Source organism: Bos indicus, chromosome 2 (genome assembly GCF_029378745.1).
Source record: "Bos indicus isolate NIAB-ARS_2022 breed Sahiwal x Tharparkar chromosome 2, NIAB-ARS_B.indTharparkar_mat_pri_1.0, whole genome shotgun sequence".
Taxonomy (NCBI): Eukaryota; Metazoa; Chordata; class Mammalia; order Artiodactyla; family Bovidae; genus Bos; species Bos indicus.
Window position 1 is genome coordinate 41,158,383 of NC_091761.1, and position 23,600 is coordinate 41,181,982.

Below are 23,600 nucleotides of genomic sequence, written 5' to 3' on the forward strand. Positions count from 1 at the left end.
TATCCACATATTCCTGAGAAGGATATTTAAATTGAAGATAGGCATTATCAAAAGAATTGTATTTTCATTTACATTTTAATAAATAGAATGAAATATTTTACCATGAAAGAACTATCCATGAAAATACCATTAAAAGGGACTAGTTTCTATTAAAGTTGAATTATTCAGTTCAATGAATACTATATTTTGCTTTACAATAGTTGCCATATTGGTGGGCTGAAAATTATCTTGACTTAAGTTAACTTTTACTCCCTTTGATTTGAGCTCTTACAAATTCCTGAAAGGGAAACATCAGAGATTTACCTTTTATTCAGTCAATAAAATGCGTAACTTTTCACTGCTAGGAAGACCTGTCATGTACAGATTAAACAAATGTTACAGGAAATAACTTTGTTAAGAAGTCCTCCAGGAAGAAATATATGAAACTGAGATGACTTTGCTTGGAATGCCAGTGTCAAAAAAATCAGCAAAATGAGAAGAAAAAGCAATTCTTTATTTTTATCCAAATATATCAGACTTCATAATATAGTCTCAACAAAAATGTAGAGTCACCATATATCATCCAAACCAAGACATTATAAGAGTGAAAGGGAGTACTATTAATAATTACACAGGTACAACAAGTAAAAACTGGAACTCTCCTGGGTAAACCGGGACCAATGATCAACTTAGTAACAGGAGTTAAACTGCAATTACATGCAGAAATCATACCTTTCCCATATGTATGTGGGAAAGATAAAGGAATAGCAGTCACTAAGAAAAATTAATTTGGCAACAATGGTTCTCTCTCATCATTCAGGTCTCTGTTTAAATATCACCCTCTCCCCCTTCCAAAATAATCAATTATTTCACCCAATCATTTTCCACTGTGTTAGTCTGCTTTCCTTCCATTAACTGATATTTTGACTCTGAAATACTGTTATTTTTATCTCCCCTCCCCCCTCTCCAACTGATATGTGGTGTTTGAATGAGCAATGACCACCTCTGACTTAGTCATATCCAAATCTATAGGAGCTAAAAATGCCTAGAACTTAAAAGACATGCAGAATTTCATTGAATGAATGATTGAATGTATTTGGAGAGTTTATTTTTGGTCCCATTTTCCCCTTGGCACCAAAACCAAACTCAAATTGACTCTCCAAATTAAATTATGGCTTTTTAGTTTTAAGTGGTTGGACTAAATGATCTGTGCAGTGTCTTCCACTGATAACAAATATATTGTGCCCCTTGGGCCCCTTCTCGCTCTGCTACTATTTCATTTCCTGTATCCAGCAAATAAGAAATTTGGGGGTAAAGGGTTAGGTCAACCAGGTCTACTCACAGTGGATGGATGCCCAAAGTTGATCATTTTGCCAGTAACAATTCCCTGGTATATGTTTGCACCTGCAGAATTTGATTGATACAGAGGTAGCCAGAAGGTATTAATATTATTGTAGTCAATGACAGAATTGTTGATGTAATAATTTTCCAATATGAAAATCATCAAAGGATTGCTAAAAAGGGGGGAAATGGTGGGAGCCCAAACCAGCTATTAAGGATTTACATATTTATAAGGAGAAATAGATTAATTCTGGACAGACTTTAAGTACAACACCCAAAGAAGTTTTATAGGAAAGTCCATGATATTCCAATAAGGAGCACTTATAAATTTTCATTAAAATCTCTACATTCCAAATCTTTACTTCACTTGTGTTCTTTTGAGGAATAGTTTTAATTCCCATTAATGAGTCATAAATATCAGACCTTTGGGTTAAAAAAATAGTACTGCTACACTTATTTTGGTAGGCCAGAGATCCAAGACACCAATAAATTGATTGTTTACTGAAACAAAACAAAGCAAAAAACTCACATGGGTAAAATATCTCCAAGTTATCTGATTTAAAATTCTCTCAGGTATGTACAAAACATTCTGTCTGAATTGAGTGACAGGTATGGGATAAAATAGGTTGCCCAGGTGAGGAAAAAATCTGTCCTGTTATAACAAATGCCACAAACAAGAAAATGGCATAAAATGAGAGACACAATTAGACATACATAATTTATGCATAAATATCTATCATCTATTTCATTGTGTTGTTTTGTCTACTCAAGGATTAATTATTGGTTTTTAAAATGAAAAAAGTTCGAGAAAAAGAGTGAAAAATATTACCAATTCACTCAGCTTGAAACAGGGACCATTCATTATGCAATTTCACACAGATTCCAATATATTCAATATTACTTGGCCACTGACTATTACAATGACTCAGCATTTGTTCAGAGCTCATATTTAAATTAGATCATATACCAAAGAGATTTCCAGACTTTAGTCCAGGAAAGGACCAACTCTCAAAATAAGCAATGTTTATTTTTTTCCCCAGTACTGGCAACTTTTAAAAATCATTAGAAATTGTCAGTGTATTAGTATCCTTCAAAATTTACATGTCAAATATATAATGGTTACATTTTTGCAGGGCCATAAGTAGCACATACTTGTGAGACTCCCTCATATAAAGTACAATTGAAAACCTTCCAGGTCCTTAAACAGCAGAAAACATTAAATCAGATTTTAAAATGACAAATAATTTAAGGCTAAAATATTTGGTATTAATAATTAATGCCAGAAGCTTTCCTAGCCTAATAAAGTAAACATGCACAAGAACTACAACTTTGAACAAAACATCACAATTTTATCAGATATATGTCTGTGTGTGTGTGTGTGTGTGTATATATATATGTACATATATACGTGTGTGTATATATAAAACTATGTGTACACACACATATATATATAGTTTTATCACCCTGAAAGCTATCAACTCATGTTTGGCTTAATACATATGTTAGAAATATTGTGGATAGTACCACCCCTTTAAATATATATATACATTTTCCATAATATACAATATAAATATACCATATATAAATCATGCCATAAAACTAAATGCAAAATTTGCACATTATTGCATGCTTGATGTGATAATACATGCCCATTATTAAGAACTTCCTTCTGATGTCCTCCCTTTACAACATTTTCTTTCTGCGCAGTAGCAATACTTGAAAAGGTAGGGTTCTCAAATATGCATATATGACTGGGAGAAAAAAATGTACCTTTCAAACTCCTTAGAGAGGATTACCTTATCAGCCAAATATTGGACTATTACTAAATCAAACAATAAATAATGCCTGAAGGGGTGTTTTGTTATGTGAATCTATCAGAGTTCATTTTTCTTAATTTTGCTGGAAGATTCCCTTCCATCCTGGTTGCTCCTCCTGCCATCTTTTGAAGCTTTGGTGGCAAATCAGCCACTGATTGGCTCATGGGATCAGACAACATTTTGGTGGTTTTAGATACCAGTTTTTCTTCTGAGTTGCCAGGAACTGAACTTATTCGTTGAAGTTTCATGGGCAAATCGCCCAAGCTGTAGGCTTTTTCAGAAGTTGTAGAACTCATTCTCAAGAGTTTTTTGGGAAAGTCTTCTCTTCCAGTAATTTTTTGCAGCTTAGATGGAAGTTTGGTACTAATGTCATCAAGTCCATCTAAGCATTCCACAGAGTTATGTCTTTCTTTGCTGTTAGTTATGGCTGGTGCTATTAAAGGAGATGACATAAGGAGCATTTCCTCCTGTTCTTTCACACTGTAAGGTGGGGTGGGGACTTCAAATGTTGCATGGAACTGGGAGTAATCAACTTTAAAGAATCCTTCTTCTAAGGAAATTACAGGGAAAAAACGATGACCCCAGAGAACTTCATCTTCGGTGTATGATGTTCGAGCTTGACAAGTCATCCCTGAAAGCAAAAAGAAAGTCTTTGATAAAGTAGAAGCACACGTTCAGGCATTTTTCACAAAGGAATTCATTTTGCTTTCTTATTTAAGCTCTGGACTGTTTATCTGAGTAGACTGAACATAGAATATGTTCAAAGTTGTGGTGTTAATAACTTTGATACATATACTTTCTTCCCATAAAAAATGAAGGGTACATTTAGTGTTTACATTTGAAGGATAGTACGCCAAAGCATTACTAATTGTTTATTATCATAAACCAAAAGTAAAAATGGCACAGAACAGTGTCATAACGTATGTCTCTTCTGTAAGGAGGTAAGTGGAAAAAAAAATCACATAGTCATTTTCCATCATTGAAGAAGCAATATGATATATGAAACAAACAAACCTGACTTTGAATCCAAACTTTATGTCTGTGGAAACTTAAGGATATTTAGCTGAGTACAGCTTCCTCTTCTGAAGAGTAAAGCATAAAAAGCACTACCTATTTCCCAGGAATGCTATGAGTACGAAATAAAATCACTCATGTTGTTGTTTAGTCGCTAAGTTGTGTCCAACTCTTTGTGACCCCACAGACTGCAGCATGCCAGGCTTCCTTGCCCTTCTCTATCTCCTGAGTTTTGCTTAAACTCATGTCCATTGAGTTGGTAATGCCATCTAACCATTTCATCCTCTGTCACTGCCCTTTCCTCCTGCCTTCAATCTTTCCCAGCATCAGTGCCTTTTCCAGTAATTTGGCTGTTCCCATCAGGTGGCCAAAATATTGGACCTTCAGCTTCAGCATCAATCAGTCCTTCCAATGAATATTCAGAGTTGATTTCCTCTAGGATTGACTGGTTTGATCTCCTCGCAGTCCAAGAGACTCTCAAGAGTCTTCTCGAGCACACTTTGAAAGCATTAATTCTTCAGTGCTCAGATTTTTTTATGGTCCAAATCTCACATCTATACATGACTACTGGAAAAACCATAGCTTTGATTATACGGAACTTTGTTGGCAAAGTGAGGTCTCTGCTTTTTAATATGCTGTCTAGGTTTATCATAGCTTTCCTTCCATGGAGCAAGCATCTTTTAATTTCATGGCTGCAGTCACCATCCACTGTGATTTTGGAACCCAAGAAAATAAAATCTGTCACTGTTTCTACTTTTCCCCACCCATTTGCCATGAAGTGATGCAACCGGATGCCATGATCTTAATATTGTGAATGTTGAATTTAAGTCAGCTTTCACTCACATTTTTTCACCAGGTGAGCCCCAAAGTACTCATGCTGCTGCTGCTAAGTCGCTTCAGTCGTGTCCGACTCTGTGCGACCCCATAGACGGCGGCCCACCAGGCTCCCCCGTCCCTGGGATTCTCCAGGCAAGAACACTGGAGTGGGTTGCCATTTCCTTCTCCAATGCATGAAAGGGAAAAGTGAAAGTGAAGTCACTGAAATGTAAAACATATCTTATAATGTCTAAAAATGGTTGCCTTTTATAAATGAGAGCATGATAAGCATCACAAGTATTTGTTAAATGAATAAAAGTTGAAAACATTTCTGTTGCATAATGTAAAGTTACTGTAGTGATTCCCATCTTCTGGACCTTTAAGGCCAGAATGAACTTTTGCTCAAGTTTTAGAAACCTATAAAATCAGTACTCTAGGCCACTGTGATGTTACAAGTTCTATTCTTGGTATAAAAGCTTTGGAAACTCGATGCTGCATATAAGATGTGAAATGTTGCTATTTGTATATTAATATTATGTTGCTTGGATATCATTTACCTTATGCTACTCTGATTTACTCAGCTCTGTTCTCATAAACCATATGTTAAGACTGAGTTACTGTTAATTCAGTCAACTTCAATATTCCTTTGTGAAGATTGGAAATATATGAATAAATTAAAGCCATAGATTTCAGTTTTATATTTATCAAAAGGTACAATTTTCTGTATCATTTGCAAAAGTCATTACTGTCCTCTAGCTTTACTATCAGACTTCTATTAAAGGCTATTAAAGTGTAAAATAAAAGATGAATTTTAAAAATGCATCTCTTCAGTAGTTAAGTATAATTTAAACAAGTAATGACAGTTTTTCTTTCATTTCTATTCTTTCTTTGCCACTTTATAAATAATTTCTATTGTGTTTAAGCCTGGAATAGTTTGGATAAAGAGATATTCCTTTTTCCCCCTGACTAGTAATCACACATATAATACTAAGAATGAAGATAAAAGGCATAATTCAAAAATCATATTGAAGAGAAATTAAATCCTTCACTGAAATCCTTCCAAAATCTTATCTTATAATTATTATCAGTTCTATATGACCAGGAAATCAGTTGTTATGACAAATATATTGGTTTTCTCCAGAAAGCTTTTAAAGAAACTTATGTAGAAAATAAATGCCCATCTCAGGCACTATGTGAGGTGCTCTCTCTCCATATTATCTCTAATCATCAATATTATCTTGCTAAGAAAATCTTCTTATGTCCATTTTAAAGATAAGGAATGTAGTTCTCAGACAGATTAAATTTCTTGCCCTCCTAGTACATAGATCTAGGCAGCTGAAAAGAAAAGATGTCAGTATTATTCTAACTGATGTTTTTGTTGTTGTTTTTACTTTGCCATGATGTCTCTGTTATTTTAGTTAGGAACCTGATTCTAAACAACTTATCAATCTCACCGTTATGGTGTATATCTAATAGCGATCCAATATTAGTTTTCATAATCTTTATCATATCAAGAATAGCCCCCAGAAATATTTATTTATTTAAGCTGTGCTGGGTCTTTGTTAATATGCAGGTATTCCTCTAGTTGCCATGAGTGGGGGCCCCTCTGTAGCTGTGGTGCATGAGTTTCTCATTGCGGTGGCTTCTCTTGTTGTGGAGGGCATGCTGTCTTCAGCGGCTGTGGTGTGTGGGCTCAGCGGCTGTGGTTCTCAGGCTCTTGAGCACAGGTTCAATAGTTGAGGTGCACAGGCTTAGTTGTTCCATGGTATGTGGGATCCTCTAAGACCAGGGATAGAACCTATGTCTCCTGCACTGGTGGGTGGATTCTTAACCACTGAACCACCAGGGAAGCACTCCCACCTCCAGAAATATGTACAGTGAAAATAACAAAATAGCTTAAAAATGATTTGTACATTTTATAGACATGCACACAGTAAGTAGTATTCTGTATTTCAAACATTTCTAGCCTCTGACTAAATATTTCATGACAGAAAATTATAGATCATCACTTATTTAAAATGATAAAATATGTATTTCCTGATATATCTACTTGGTTTAATTTCAAGATGTTTAAATATTGAACAAACGACTTAGAAAAACAAATACTGATGTTCTTATCCATTAGTATCAATATAGGAATATTAAAGTGAGTTGCTGCTGCTGCTAAGTCGCTTCAGTCATGTCTGACTCTGTGCGACCCCATAGACGGCAGCCCACCAGGCTCCTCTGTCCCTGGGATTCTCCAGGCAAGAACACTGGAGTGGGTTGCCATTTCCTTCTCCAATGCATGAAAGTGAAAAGTGAAAGTGAAGTCGCTCAGTCATGTCCGACTCTTCGCGACCCCATGGACTGCAGCCTACCAGGTTCCTCTGTCCATGGGATTTTCCAGGCAATAGTACTGGAGTGAGTGAGTAAATACCTTTTATTTGTTTAGTTTAAAAGTACCCTTTAATTTCTTTTTAAGAGCAATCATTCTCATGAATTCTTTATGAAAAGTTTCCAGTCTGGGGTATTAAAGAAAAATTATTATAAAAATATACTTATTAAGTGACAGTACTTCCCTTACAACCTCATTTTAATTTTAAAAACACACCACTGAAAATTGATAGTGGATGGGATTATCTGACAAGAGGGCAGATATAACTAACTCGGTATTTACTTTTGTAACATAGACCTGTGTGCTTGTCCTTTGATCACTATAAATGCATGTATATATTAACAGCTGAAGTAAATTCATATCATGAACTTTGTTTGATTATTTCTAACAATAGAGTACATACTGAAACAAAATTTGATTCCTATCACCATCTAAGCCCATATTTAGTGACACTTTTTTAACATTAGGAAAGGTCTATGAAATTAAAAAAATCAAAATTCTGTCTCCATTACTTATTATAATATACAGCATTGCTGATCCTCAATGCCTACCCTGAGTTGTTTATTATGAAGTTATCAGAAATCAGAGAGAGAAACTTAAATGGAAGGAAAAAAATAGGGAAATAAAATCTTGTAAAGATTTCACTTTGAGGAAACAGGACTGATAAGGGTGATGTGACATCTACAATGGAAACAGGTATTTCAATTTCAGATATTTGTTTGCATAAAAATACCTGTAAGCTTTGTTACTAAAATGCCGGTGGTTAATTCTGACTGAAAAAAAAAAACAGTGGTAATTTTATTCTACTACATGAAGTTGACTTTACTTCCTTCCATAGGGAACTAATACTTGTGAGGCAACATCTTTATATAATTGAAAAATATATAAATTTGGCTTCCTAATACACTACTAAACAGCTTGTAGAAATCACTAAAAGCTCTCTGAGCTTCAGTTTACTCTTCTACGTAGTAAGGATAACAGTATCCTCTGAGCTATTGAGAGTTTGAGATAAGTGAAGTGTCTAAAACAGTGCTTGGTATTAGACATTGCTCTATCATAACTATTTATTTTAAATCACTCTGCGGGTGATCCTTTGTATTTATGTTTTTCCTAGACATTAGTGATAAATCATTATTATAACTGGACAATTTTGACATATTAGTAATTTGTCCCATATTAGTAATATAGAACGGAGAAGGCAATGGCACCCCACTCCAGTACTCTTGCCTGGAAAATCCCATGGACAGAGGAGCCTGGTAGGCTGCAGTCCAGGGGGTCATGAAGAGTCAGACATGACTGAGCAAATTCACTTTCACTTTTCAGTTTCATGCACTGGAGAAGGAAATGGCAACCCACTCGTGTTCTTGCCTGGAGAATCCCAGGGACAGGGGAGCCTGGTGGGCTGCCGTCTATGGGGTCGCACAGAGTCGGACATGACTGAAGTGACTTAGCAGCAGCAGTAATATAGGAAATTTACTTAAAAATTGCTAGGCATCACACCGCAATTTTCTTTTGAAATGGTGAATTAAATATCTGAAATATTTAAAATGCAGAAAAAGATATATTACTCATCTTCCCAATTTTTAGGGTTTCTCAACATTTTCCACCTAATTATCTAGAATAGCAGAGGAGACTAAGAGTGAAAACTTGCAGTATACTAAAAAGGCCTTGACAAGGTAACTGACTACAATCCACTATAAACTTTGGTAATGAAGGACATTTGCCAGCACTTTAACCTTTGTCTGTTCTTCTTCTGTTCCTTGGTGGGTCATGGTGGAAATGTCTGACAGAATGTTGTCCACTAGAGAATGGAATGGCAAACCACTTCAGTATTCTTGCCTTGAGAACCCATGAACAGTATGAAAAGGCAAAAAGATAGGTTACTAAAAGAGGAACTCCCCAGGTCAGTAGGTGCCCAATATGCTACTGGAGATCATTGGAGAAATAATTCCAGAAAGAATGAAGGAATGGAGCCAAAGCAAAAATAATACCCAGCTGTGGATGTGACTGGTGATAGAATCAAGGTCCGATGCTGTAAAGAGCAATATTGCATAGGAACCTGGAATGTCAGGTCCATGAATCAAGGCAAATTGGAAGTGGTCAAAACAGGAGATGGCAAGAGTGAACGTTGACATTCTAGGAATCAGCGAACTAAAATGGACTGGAATGGGTGAATTTAACTCAGATGACCATTATATCTACTACTGCGGGCAGGAATCCCTTAGAAGAAATGGAGTAGCCATCATGGTTAACAAAAGAGTCTGAAATGCAGTACTTGGATGCAATCTCAAAAACAACAGAATGATCTCTGTTCGTTTCCAAGGCAAACCATTCAATATCACAGTAATCCAAGCCTATGCCCCAACCAGTAACGCTGAAGAAGCTGAAGTTGAACAAGTCTATGAAGACCTACAAGACCTTTTAGAACTAACACCCAAAAAAGATGTCCTTTTCATTATAGGGGACTGGAATACAAAAGTAGGAAGTCAAGAAACACCTGGAGTAAGAGGCAAATTTGGCCTTGGAATACGGAATGAAGCAGGGCAAAGACTAATCGAGTTTTGCCAAGAGAACACAGTGGTCATAGCAAACACCCTCTTCCAACAACACAAGAGAAGACTCTACACATGGACATCACCAGATGGTCAACACCAAAATCAGATTGATTATATTCTTTGCAGCCAAAGATTGGAGAAGCTGTATACAGTCAGCAAAAACAAGACTGGGAGCTACTGAGGCTCAGATCATGAACTCCTTATTGCCAAATCCAGACTTAAATTGAAGAAAGTAGGGAAAACTACTAGACCATTCAGGTATGACCTAAATAAAATCCCTTATGATTATACAGTGGAAGTGAGAAATAGATTTAAGGGACTAGATCTGATAGATACAGTGCCTGATGAACTATGGAATGAGGTTCATAACATTGTACAGGAGACAGGGATCAAGACCATCCCCATGGAAAAGAAATGCAAAAAAGCAAAACAGCTGTCTGGGGAGGCCTTACAAATAGCTGTGAAAAGAAGAGAAGCAAAAAACAAAGGAGAAAATGAAAGATATAAGCATCTGAATGCAGAGTTCCAAAGAATAGCAAGAAGAGATAAGAAAGCCTTCTTCAGCGATCAATGCAAAGAAATAGAGGAAAACAACAGAACGGGAAAGACTAGAGATCTCTTCAAGAAAATTAGAGATACCAAGGGAACATTTCATGCAAAGATGAGCTCTATAAAGGACAGAAATGGTATGGACCTAACAGAAGCAGAAGATATTAAGAAGAGGTGGCAAGAATACAAAGAAGACCTATACAAAAAAGACCTTCACAACCAAGATAATCATGATGGTGTGATCACTCACCTAGAGCCAGACATCCTGGAATGTGAAGTCAAGTGGGCCTTAGAAAGCATCACTATGGGTTTTCAAACTAAGATGGCGGAGGAGTAGGACAGGGAGAACACTTTCTCCCCCACAAATTCATCAAAAGAACATTTAAACACCAAGTAAATTCCACAAAACAACTTCTGAATGCCGGCAGAGGACATCAGGCACCCAGAAAAGCAATCCAAGTCTTCGAAAGGAGGTAGGAAAAAATATAAAAGACAAAAAAAAGGGACAAAAGAGGGAGGGGACAGAGTTCCGTCTCGGGAAGGGAGTCTTAAAAAGAGAGAAGTTTCCAAACACCAGGAAACCTTCTCACTGCCTAATCTGTGCCGAGCCTTGGAAGCACAGAGGGCAATATAACAGGGAGGAAAAATAAATAAACAATTAAAACCCACACATTGCGAGCCCTATAGTAACTCCCCCAGCGGAGAAGCAGTGCAGATGCCTGCAATCGCCATTAGCAAGCGGGGGCTGGGCAGGGAGGCGCGGCGCGGGCTGCATCACAAGAATCTGGCCTGAATACCCCTAGCGCTATCTGAGGGAAATAATTTGTGCTAGCAAACCAGACTGTGGGATATCTACCATGTGAAAAGCCAGCCCTAACCTATGACACCGCCAGGCCTGCGCACGGAACAAAGGACTGAACAGAGATAGCCAGCGGCAGACCATCCCCCTCCAGTGATAGGCAGCCAGAGCCGGAAGGGGACAATCGCAGCCCCAGAGAGACAGTATCTATAAAACTGTAAGCAGGCTTCTTTGCTAACTAAAACTTCTTGGGGGTCTGGACAGTCAACATCTGCTTGAGAAGGTGTGCCAGTGCACACCTAGATAACTGAGCAGCGGGGAGGCGATAAGTCGCAGCAATCGCGTGCGCCAAACACCTCATCACCTGAACTGCTCGGATCTGGGAAGGGCACAAAACACAGGCCCAACCGAGAGTATGCACCTCTGAGGACTACCCGAGTGCCTGAACCTGAGCGGCTTGGACCTGGGAAGTACAGGCAGCCCAGGGCCAGCCGCGGATGGTTCCCGGCGGAGCAACCTAGAGCCTGAGAAGTGTGGGAAGAGAGGCTACACGCGCCGTGAATGGGGGGCAGACCCAGTGTGGCTGAGGTACTGCGAGCACACGCCAGTGTTATTTGTTTGCAGCATCCCTCCCTCCCTCCCCTCAGCGCGACTGAACAAGTGAGCCTAAAAAAAAAAAAAAAAAGTGTCCTCCACCATCCCCTTTGTGTCAGGGCGGAAACCAGACACTGAAGAGACCAGCAAACAGAAGAAGCTATAACAGAGGGAACTGCCTTGGAAGCTAAAGGCAATAGATTAAAACCCTGTGGTTACTACCAACTACATAGGAAGGGGGCCTATAGATCTTGAGAAATATAAGTCGGACCAAGGAACTAGCCAAAAATGAACTGAACCCACAATATTCACAACAAAACCAGAGAAAGTCCTAGATATATTTTTACTATTTGTACGATCATTCTTTCTTTTTTTTTTAATTATTTTTTTAATTAAAAAAAAATTTTTAAGTCTTCTATTATTCCTTTAATTTCCACTTTTATAACCGATTACTTTGCAAAAAAAAAAAAAAAGAAGACCCTATTTTTTTTAAAGCAAACTTCATATATATATTTTTTTTTTATAATTTTTTTGACCTTTTTTGACCTTTTTTTTCCTTCTTTTCTTTAACATTGTATTTTTGAAATTCCAAACTCTACTCTAGATTTTTAATTTTAGCTTTTTGGTATTTATTATCAATTTTGTACCTATAGTTTTTTTTTTTTTTTAATAATTTCTGTGACCCTTTTTTCTTTTTTCTTTTTCTTTTTCTCTGTTTCTTTCTCTTCTTCTTTTAAATAACACTGTATATCTGAAATTCCAAACTCTACTCTAGATTTTTAATTTATGCTTTTTGGTATTTGTTATCAATTTTGTACCGGTATTTTTTTTTTATAATTTACGCGACTTTGTTTGTTCTTTTTTTTTTCTCTCTTTCTTTTTCTTCTTCTTTTTTTAACATTGTATTTTTGAAATTCCAAACTCTACTCCAGATTTTTAACTTTTGCTTTTTGGTATTAGTTATCAATTTTGTACCTATATTTTCTTTATAATTTTCGCGGCCTTGTTTGTTTTTGTTTGTTCGTTTTTTCTCTCTTTCTTTTCCTTCTTCTTTTCTTTAACATTGTATTTTTAAAATTCCAAACTCTACTCTAGATTTTTAATTTTAGCTTTTATGTATTTGTTACCAATTTTGTACCTTTAAGAACCCAATCTTCAGTACCCATTTTTCACTAGGGAGCGAGATTACTGGCTTAACTGCTCTCTCTCCCTTTGGACTCTCCTTTTTCTCCACCAGGTCGCCTGTGTCTCCTCCCTAACCCCTCTCTACTCTACCCAACTCTGTGAATTTCTGTGTGTTCCAGACGGTGGAGAACACTTAGGGAACTGATTACTGGCTGGATCTGTCTCCCTCCTTTTCATTCCCCCCATTTATCCTCCTGGCCACCTCTGCCACCTTCCTCCTTCTTCTCTTCTCTGTATAACTCTGTGAACAACTCTGAGCGGTCCAGTTGTGGGGTGCACATAAGGAAGAGATTACTGAATAGCCCACTCTCTCCTCTATTGATTCCACCTTATCTCATTCGGGTCACCTCTAACTCCCTCCTCACTCTTCTCCATATAACGCTGTGAACCTCTCTGGGTGAAACAAGTTTCAGGGCAAGACATACCAAGCAAATTCTCCAGCAGCAAGGAACACAGCCCTGAGCTCCAAGATACAGGCAGCCCAAAGTCACCCCAAAACCATAGACATCCCATAACTCATTACTGGACATTTCATCGCACTCCAGAGAGAAGAAATACAGCTCCACCCACCAGAACACCGACACAAGCTTCCCTAACCAAGAAACCTTGACAAGCCACCTGTACAAACCCACACAGAGCGAGGAAATGCCACAATAAAGAGAACTCCACAAACTGCCAGAATCCAGAAAGGACACTCCAAACTCAGCAATTTAAACAAGATGAAGAGACAGAGGAATACCCAGCGGATAAAGGAACAGGATAAATGCCCACCAAACCAAACAAAAGAGGAAGAGATAGGGAATCTACCTGATAAAGAATTCCGAATAATGACAGTGAAATTGATCCAAAATCTTGAAAACAAAATGGAATCACAGATAAATAGCTTGGAGACAAAGATTGAGAAGATGCAAGAAAGGTTTAACAAGGACCTAGAAGAAATAAAAGAGAGTCAATATACAATGAATAATGCAATAAATGAAATTAAAAACACTCTGGAGGCAACAAATAGTAGAATAACAGAGGCAGAAGATAGGATTAGTGAATTAAAGATAGAATGGTAGAAATAAATGAATCAGAGAGGATAAAAGAAAAACGAATTAAAAGAAATGAGGACAATCTCAGAGACCTCCAGGACAATATTAAATGCTACAACATTCGAATCATAGGGGTCCCAGAAGAAGAAGACAAAAAGAAAGACCATGAGAAAATACTTGAAGAGATAATAGTTGAAAACTTCCCTAAAATGGGGAAGGAAACAATCACCCAAGTCCAAGAAACCCAGAGAGTCCCAAACAGGATAAACCCAAGGCGAAACACCCCAAGACACATATTAATCAAATTAACAAAGATCAAACACAAAGAACAAATATTAAAAGCAGCAAGGGAAAAACAACAAATAACACACAAGGGAATTCCCGTAAGGATAACAGCTAATCTTTCAATAGAAACTCTTCAAGCCAGGAGGGAATGGCAAGACATACTTAAAGTGATGAAAGAAAATAGCCTACAGCCCAGATTATTGTACCCAGCAAGGATCTCATTCAAATATGAAGGAGAAAGCATCACTGTGAACAAAGCTAGTGGAGGTGATGGAATTCCATTTGAGCTATTCCAAATCCTGAAAGATGATTCTGTGAAAATGCTGCACTCAATATGCCAGCAAATTTGGATAACTCAGCAGTGGCCACAGGACTGGAAAAGGTCAGTTTTCATTCCAATCCCAAAGAAAGGCAATGCCAAAGAATGCTCAAACTACCGCACAATTGCACTCATCTCACACCCTAGTAAAGTAATGCTCAAAATTCTCCAAGCCAGGTTTCAGCAATATGTGAACCGTGAACTTCCTGATGTTCAAGCTGGTTTTAGAAAAGGCAGGAGAACCAGATATCAAATTGCCAACATCCACTGGATCGTCGAAAAAGCAAGAGAGTTCCAGAAAAACATCTATTTCTGCTTTATTGACTATGCCAAAGCCTTTGACTGTGTGGATCACAATAAATTGTGGAAAATTCTGAAAGAGATGGGAATACCAGACCACCTGACCTGCTGCTTGAGAAACCTACAGCAGGTCAGGAAGCAACGGTTAGAACTGGACATGGAACAACAGACTGGTTCCTATAGGAAAAGGAGGACGTCAAGGCTGTATATTGTCACCCTGCTTATTTAACTTCTATGCAGGGTACATCATGAGAAACACTGGGCTGGAAGAAGCACAAGCTGGAATCAAGATTGCCGGGAGAAATATCAGTAACCTCAGATATGCAGATAACACCACCCTTATGGCAGAAAGTGAAGAGGAACTAAAAAGCCTCTTGATCAAAGTGAAAGAGGACAGTGAGAAAGTTGACTTAAAGCTCAACATTCAGAAAACAAAGATCATGCATCCAGTCCCATCACTTCATGGGAAATAGATGGGGAAACAGTGTCAGACTTCTTTATTTTGGGGGCTCCAAATTCACTGCAGATGGTGATTGCAGCCATGAAATTGAAAGATGCTTACCCCTTTGAAAGAAAGTTATGACCAACCTAGATTGCATATTCAAAAGCAGAGACATTACATTGCCAACAAAGGCCCATCTAGTCAAGGCCATGGTTTTTCCAGTGGTCATGTATGGATGTGAGAGTTGGACAGTGAAGAAAGCTGAGCACCAAAGAATTGATGCTTTTGAACTGTGGTGTTGGAGAAGACTCTTGAGAGTCCCTTGGACTGCAAGGAGATCCAACCAGTCCATTCTAAAAGAAATTGGACCTGGGTATTCTTTGGAAGGAATGCTGCTAAAGCTGAAACTCCAGTACTTTGGCCACCTCATGCGAAGAGTTGACTCATTGGAAAAGACTCTCATGCTGGGAGGGATTGGGGGCAGGAGGAGAAAGGGACGACAGAGGATGAGATGGCTGGATGGCATCACTGACTCAATGGACATGAGTTTGGGTAAACTCTGGGAGTTGGTAATGGACACGGAGGCCTGGCATGCTGCGATTCATGGTGTCACAAAGAGTCAGACAGAACTGAGAGACTGAACTGACTGACACAAATATCAGAAATTTCCAATTCAACAACATCATTTTTTAAAAATCTGGTTTCACCTCAGAATATTAATGTACAATCAACATCTGGATAATGACATTATAAACTGAATAACAGGAAAATGTCTATGATGGTCAGTCTGCAGTTTAGACAATGTGCTAAGACATAATTGATAAACTACTTCTTTTTACAATTATCCCAAATAAGTAACATCCAAAACGATGTTGAAAAAAAAATAGAATACAGAATCCAAGAGATGTTTGAATGTAAACATAACTATGTTTTCTAAGAACATTATATATCATAGTATTCTTCCTTCTTGAAGGCTTTAACTTATGATATTCCTGTTCCCAGCCAAATTATTTAAAAATAATCCATGCTTGGAATCGTAATTACAAATGTCATTTGAATCAAAATAAATGCAGGTGAAAAGATACTATCTGATTGCGCCTCTTAACTTGCAATGCAACTGTTTGCATGTTTTAACCAGATTCCAGACTTGAACAAATGTGATGAAAATCAACACGAGCTCATCTCTGTGGAAACTGGCAAAGCAACAGATGCTGCTTTAACTGGAAATAGCTGGGACTTTTGAATCCTGAGATGAAAAACATTTTGTGAAAAAATGACTTATCTGTTCATTGATTCATGGACAAAGAAACTATATATTATTTAAAATTTATTCCAAAGTCAGTGTTTTAACTTAAAATGATAGAGGCAATGTAGTCTAATCTTTTTATTTTTGACTTTTCTTCTTCCTGATTCTGCTTTTATATCACTAAGTTCATTTCCTTAACTAAATTGAATGTTCATTCAGATAAGAAGTATGAAAGCTTTTAAAGTAAAAATGGTAAAGTGAGTTGTTACCTGATAAGTCTTTAATTAAACTATCAGAATATTTCTAAGTTAGCTGTCCTCTGTCGCTTCTTCTGGACAGAGGTGATGCATACGTCACCTACATGCAGTGAGTATGTGATAGTTAAATACAGTATTACCACAGTCTAAGGTGAGTGGGTGCTGTGATGCAAAATTATCAAATAATCAATAACTTCTGCACAGTGGAAGCTTAACCTAAACCTTACTCAATATAGAAGTTATTGAGAGAGAAAGAGGGGTGGAGGGTTAGAAATTCTTCAGTAATGGTGGTTGTGACTGTGTTTTATCATGTGTGAAATAAAAAGAAAGACAAAAGCAGAACTCCTTTAAATAAGCCATGACATAATAATAATAATAAATAACATTGCTATAAGGCTTACTGTGTGTCAAATATCATTCTAATCATTTTTCAGAATCTTCACAACTCCTTAAAGAAAGTATGTGAACCTCAGCTCTACCACTAATTAACGTATGATCTTAAAAAAATCTACTAAATCTCTTAAACTTCAATTTCATCATATGTAAAATTAAAGACACTTGCTCCTTGGAAGAAAAGCTCTGACCAACCTAGACAGTGTAATAAAACCAGAGACATTACCTTGTTGACAAAGGTCCATCTAGTCAAAACTATGGTTTTTCCAGTACTCGTGTATGGATGTGAGAGTTGGACAAAGGAAGTCTGAGTGCCAAAGAATTGATGCTTTTGAACTGTGGTATTGGAGAAGACTCTTGAGAGTCCTTTGGACTACAAGGAGATCAAACCAGTCAGTCCTAAAGGAAATCAACCCTGAATATTCATTGGAAGGACTGATGCTGAAGCTCCAACACTTTGGCCATCTGATGTGAAGAGCCAGCTCATTAGAAAAGACCATGATGCTGGGAAAGACTGAGGGCAAGAGGAGAAGGGGATGACAGAGGACGAGATGGTTGGACGGTATCACCAACTCAATGGACATGAGTTTGAGCGAGCTCTGGGAGATGATGAAGGACAGGGAAGCCTGGTGTTCTGCAGTCCATAGGGTTGCAACAACTGAGTGACTGAACAAATGATTACACCTGAATATTCTGAGAATTAAATGAAATTAATTAATAAATATATATAATTAAGTTATATTTATGTAACTTACATGTATAATTAAATTATATATATAATTATATATATAATTATAATTATAAAATATATATATATAGCTTGTGCAATAAAAATTTGTCACTTTCATCCACAAGACTTACAGGCTATACAACTCTACAAACTTCATTATACATTTATACACACAGCTGAAATATTTAGCAAAGTTACAACTTTTTGTTTCTTAATTCTATCCTCTTTGTCTATTTTTTCTTTAAATTGGCAGTGGTTTTTATAACTGAGTTGACTAATAGCTTAGCATGTCATGTGCTATGAAAGTGAAGTGAAAGTTGCTCAGTCATGTCCGACTCTTTGTGATCCCATGGATTATACAGTCTGTGGAATTTTCCAGGCCAGAATACTGGAGTGGGGAGCCTTTCCTTTCTCCAAAGGATCTTCCCAACCCAGGGATCCAACCCAGGTCTCCCACATTAAAGGCGGATTCTTTACCAGCTGAGCCACCAGGGAAGCCCAAGAATACTGGAGTGGGTAGCCTATCCCTTCTCCAGCTGATTTTCCCAACCCAGGAATCAAACTGGGGTCTCCTGAACTGCAGGTGGATTCTTTACCAGCTGAGCTATCAGGGAAGCCCATGTGCTATATCACAAAGTAATTTTCTAGTCTGCCCTATGCACTGCTCTGAGGATTACTGAATAAGGTCTGTAGCTGTGCCATTCCTAAAGTACTTCCAAAATTTCACCCATCACCCAAGATGTAACAACTGTAAAGCTCACTTGGCATTCTCTGCATTCTCCCTATTGTGTTGCACTGAGCTGAACTCTAAAGGATAAAGGTTCTGGGGAAGCATATGATGTTTGGGGCTTTATCTTGTTTACAAAACATAAAGACCCTGTGTACACTGCTACTCAATAAGACTAAAGTCATGGCATCAGGCTCTTCTGTGATATATGTTGCAAAGGTCCTAAGAATACATCATTGGCTTCCAGAATCTGCAGTTTTCAAAAAGATGGATGTCTTTAAAGCTCAGCATATTTTGATCAGACAGACTTTGGTAAGATGTTGCTGGCATACATTCAACCAAATATTATCCTCTATTATTTACAAGCACTTGGTCTTACAATGTGCTCACAGACATCAAATTGCTATTATTGCCTAAGTTAGGTCAAAGTCCAATAATTAAATAAATAAAAACAAGAAGAAAAAAACAATTATACTTGTTAGAGAATAAAGTGTGAATAGGACATTTAGCAATAAATGTTTAAAATGAATTACTTTAGATTTCTGAGTTCCCAGAAGAACAAAAGAAAATAAAATATGTTTTTATCCAATTCCAACAGAACAAAATGTTAGCTTCCCAGAAAGGAATATAAGTGCAGGTCCTAAGGGTCAATGGCAGATGGAATATATGATGCAGAATGCATTACCATACTGATGAAAATATAGTTAAGAGAATCAGGGTGATATTAAGTAAAAGGACATGGGTCTTGAATATAAACAAGACTGTTGCTGTTTTAACCACTTATTAGTAAGGCCTTGCGGAGAAGGCAATGGGTTTCCCATTCCAGTACTCTTGCCTGGAAAATCCCATGGATGGATAAGCCTGGAAGCCTGCAGTCAATGGGGTTGCTGAGGGTCGGACACGACTGAGCAACTTCATTTCCACTTTTCACTTTGATGCATTGGAGAAGGAAATGGAAACCCACTCCAGTGTTCTTGCCTGGAGAATCCCAGGGACAGGAAAGTCTGGTGGGCTGCTGTCTATGGGGTCGCACAGAATCAGACACAACTGAAGTGACTTAGAAGCAGCAGTAGCAGTAAGGCCTTGGGCATACTATTTTAATGATCTGAATTTTGATTACTAAAAAGAAAACAACAGTAATAAGGGATAATAATATATCAAGGATAATAATATTTATAAGGCTATTATGATTATAAGATATTATCTAGCTGATGAGTTTACCATATATCTGATAAAAATAAAGGTTCAATAATTGGTAGCTATTATCAAGTATTATTATTATTATTAGTGTTCCAACTAGATAAAGGATCATTTTATTTCAATTCTTTAGTGAACATTTCCTTAGAATCAACTCAAGGTAAATGAAATAATTTTCATCTTGTTTCTATTAATCTGATATATTCCAGGTTGTTTATATTTATCTAGAGTATGAGGAAAGATCTATTAATGCATACATAATAAAGTGAGTCAAGTCTAGCACAGTTAACCTGGACTGCCCTGCACAAATGTGACTAACTTTACAGCAGCAATAATTCCCCTCAAAATACAATTAAATTCTCTACTTTGTTGACAAGGCACTATCTTCAGCTCTCCACACTCACTTCATATAGAAGCACTGCATATTTTAAAGGATATATTTTCAAATGATTATCATTCCTTTAATTAACTGGAAATGTTCAATTCTTGCATATCTTTTTATATTTTTCCTTTACAGCATTTATTAAACATTCTTTCTTGCATAGAGAATCAAAGCTAACTAAATCCATTCATGCTATTGTTTTCACCTGTTAAGATATGATTTTTAGCTTCTGAAATATCTTAATAGTATAGGTATAATGCAACCTAATTACTGTTAGGAATATACCAATGTATAGGAAAGTACCCTATTAGACTGAAATCATAAAAGATACTTTTCAAAGGGAAAAATGTAATAGATTTTTAGCTTAAAAGAAAACAGAATATCTTTCAGATAATTCTGGAAGAAACAGAGGGAAACAATAGAATGGGAAACACTAGAGATTTCTTCAAGAAAATTAGAGATACCAAGAGAACATTTCATGCAAAGATGGGCACAATAAAGGACACAAATGGTATGGACCTAACAGAAGCATAATGTATTAATTAAACGTGGCAAGAATACACAGAAGAATTATACCAAAAAAGATCTTAGTGACCCAGATGACAACAATGGTATGGCCGTTCACCTAGAGCCAAACATCCTAGAATGTGAAGTCAAGTGGGTCTTAGAAACATCAGTAGTAACAAAGCTAATGGAGGTGATGGAATTCCAGTGGAACTATTTAAAATCCTACATGATGATGCTGTGAAAGTGCTGCACTCAATAGGCCAGCAAATTTGGAAAACTCAGCAGTGGCTACAGGACTGGAAAAGGTCAGTGTTCATTCCAATCCCAAAGAAATACAATGCCAAAGAATGTTCAAACTACCACACAACTGTACACATCTCACAAGCTAGCAAAGTAATGCTCAAAATTCTCCAAGCTAGGCTTCAACAGTAGGTGAACTGTGAACTTCCAGATGTTCAAGCTGAATTTAGAAAAGGCAGAGGAACCAGAGATCAAATTGCCAACATCCGCTGGATCACAGAAAAAGAAAGAGAATTCTAGAAAAACATCTACTTCTGCTTTATTGACTATGCTAAAGCCTTTGACTCTGTGGATCATAAAGAAACTGGAAAATTCTGAAAGATATGGGAATACCAGACCACGTGACCTGACTCTTGAGAAATCTGTATGCAGATCAAGAAGCAACAGTTAGAACTGGACACGGAATAAGGAACTGGTTCAAAATTAGGAAAGGAGTACATCAAGGCTGTATATTGTCACCCTGCTTATTTAACTTATATGCAGAGTACATCATGAGAAATACCAGGCTGGATGAAGCACAAGACGGAATGAAGACTACTGGGATTAATATCAATAAACTTAGATTTGCAGATGACACCACCCTTATGGGAGAAAGTGAAGAGGAACTAAAGAGTCTCTTGATGAAAGTGAAAGAGGAGAGTGAAAAGTTGGCTTAAAACTCTACATCCAAAAAACAAAGATCATGGCATCCAGTCCTATCAGTTCAGTTCAGTTCAGTCACTCAGTCGTGTCCAGCTTTTTACGACTCCATGGACTGCAGGAAGCCAGGCCTCCCTGTCCATGGCCAACTCCCGGAATTTACGCAAACTCATGTCCATTGAGTCAGTGATGCCATCCAACAATCTTGTCCTCTGTCATCCCCTTCTTCTCCTGCCCCTAATCCCTCCCAGCAACAGGGTCTTTTCCAATGAGTCAGTTGTTCATATCACGTGGCCAAAGTATTGGAGTTTCAGCTTCAGCATCAGTCCTTCCAATGAATATTCAAGACTGATTTCCTTCAGGATGGACTGGTTGGATCTCCTTGCAGTCCCATCACTTCATGGCAAATAGATGGGGAAACAATGGAAACAGTAAGAAACTTTCTATTGAGAGGCCCCAAAATCACTGCAGATGGTGACTGCAGCCTTGAAATTAAAAAAAAACTCTTGATCCTTGGAAGAAAAGCTATCACCAACATAGACAGAATATTGTAAAGCAGAGACATTACTTGGCCAAAAAAAGTCCGTCTGGTCAAAGCTATGGTTTTTCCATAGTCGTGTATGGATGTGAGAGTTGGACTATAAAGAAAGCTGAGTACAAAAGATTTGATGCTTTTGAACTGTGGTGTTGGAGAAGACTCTTGAGAGTCTCTTGGACTGCAAGGAGATCCAACCAGTCTATCCTAAAGGAAATCAGTCCTTGAATATTCATTGCAAGTACTGATGCTGAAGCTGAAACTCCAGTACTTTGGCCACCTGATGAGAAGATCTCATTCATTGCAAAAGACCCTGATGCTGGGAAAGATTGAAGGCAGGAGGAAAAGGGGACAACAGAGGATGACAAATGAGGATGTTGCATGCCATCACCAACTCAATGCACATGAGTTTGAGTAAGCTCTGGGAGTTGGTGATGGAGAGGGAAGCCTGGTGTGCTGCAGTCCATGGCATCACAAAGAGTGATACATGACTAAGTGACTGAACTAAACTGAATTGAATGGTGGAATTTAATCAACAGCTTGTCCATTGTCACATGACAAAGTATGTTGCAGTCTAGATATAAACTCAAACCTCCAAATTCAGAGCCAGTCTTTTTATCCTCTATGATACTCTGCTCTGGTTTTCTTAAATGGATGACTTTCCTATTAGTTAAGTACTGTTTTCCATACATACTGCTTGGTTTATGCTATTTTGACTGCTTGAATTGTCCTCTACCATCTCTCTACCTGTCCAAATATGACGTAATTTCTCATATTTTAAGAGGAGAGTGAAAAAGTTGGCTTATAGCTCTACATTCAGAAAACTAAGATCATAGCATCCAGTCCCATCACTTCATGGCAAATAGATGGGAAAACAGTGGAAACAGTGCCTGACTATTTTGGGGGGCTTCAAAATCACTGCAGATGGTGATTGCAGCCATGAAATTAAAAGATACTTACTCCTTGGAAGGAAAGTTATGATCAACCTAGACAGCATATTAAAAAGCAGAGACATTACTTTGCCAACAAAGGTCCATCCAGTCAAGGTTATGGTTTTTCCAGTAGTCATGTATGGATGTGAGAGTTGGACTATAAAGAATGCTGAGTGCCGAAGAATTGATGCTTTTGAACTGTGGTGTTGCAGAAGCCTCTTGAGAGTCCCTGGACTGCAAGGAGATTCAACCAGTCCATCCTAAAGGAGATCAGTCCTGGCTGTTCATTGGAAGGTCTGATGTTGAAGCTGGAACTCCAATACTCTGGCCACCTGATGTGAAGAGCTGA

At 37.6% G+C, this 23,600-nt stretch overlaps 1 protein-coding gene across 3 annotated transcripts in view; it reads right to left on the reverse strand.

Moving 5' to 3' along the window:
- Positions 1-472: 472 nt before the first annotated feature.
- The window catches only part of KCNJ3 (potassium inwardly rectifying channel subfamily J member 3), a 194,047-nt gene continuing 170,919 nt past the window's right edge, over positions 473-23,600 (reverse strand). Inside the window, exon 3 of one of the 3 annotated variants that reach the window (XM_019972605.2) lies at positions 473-3,768. In XM_019972605.2, the coding sequence (XP_019828164.1) occupies positions 3,182-3,768 (587 nt within the window). In that variant the 3' untranslated portion in view covers positions 473-3,181. The remainder of the gene's footprint in view (positions 3,769-23,600) is intronic. The other 2 variants (XM_070767807.1, XM_070767790.1) reach the window with 2 other exon arrangements.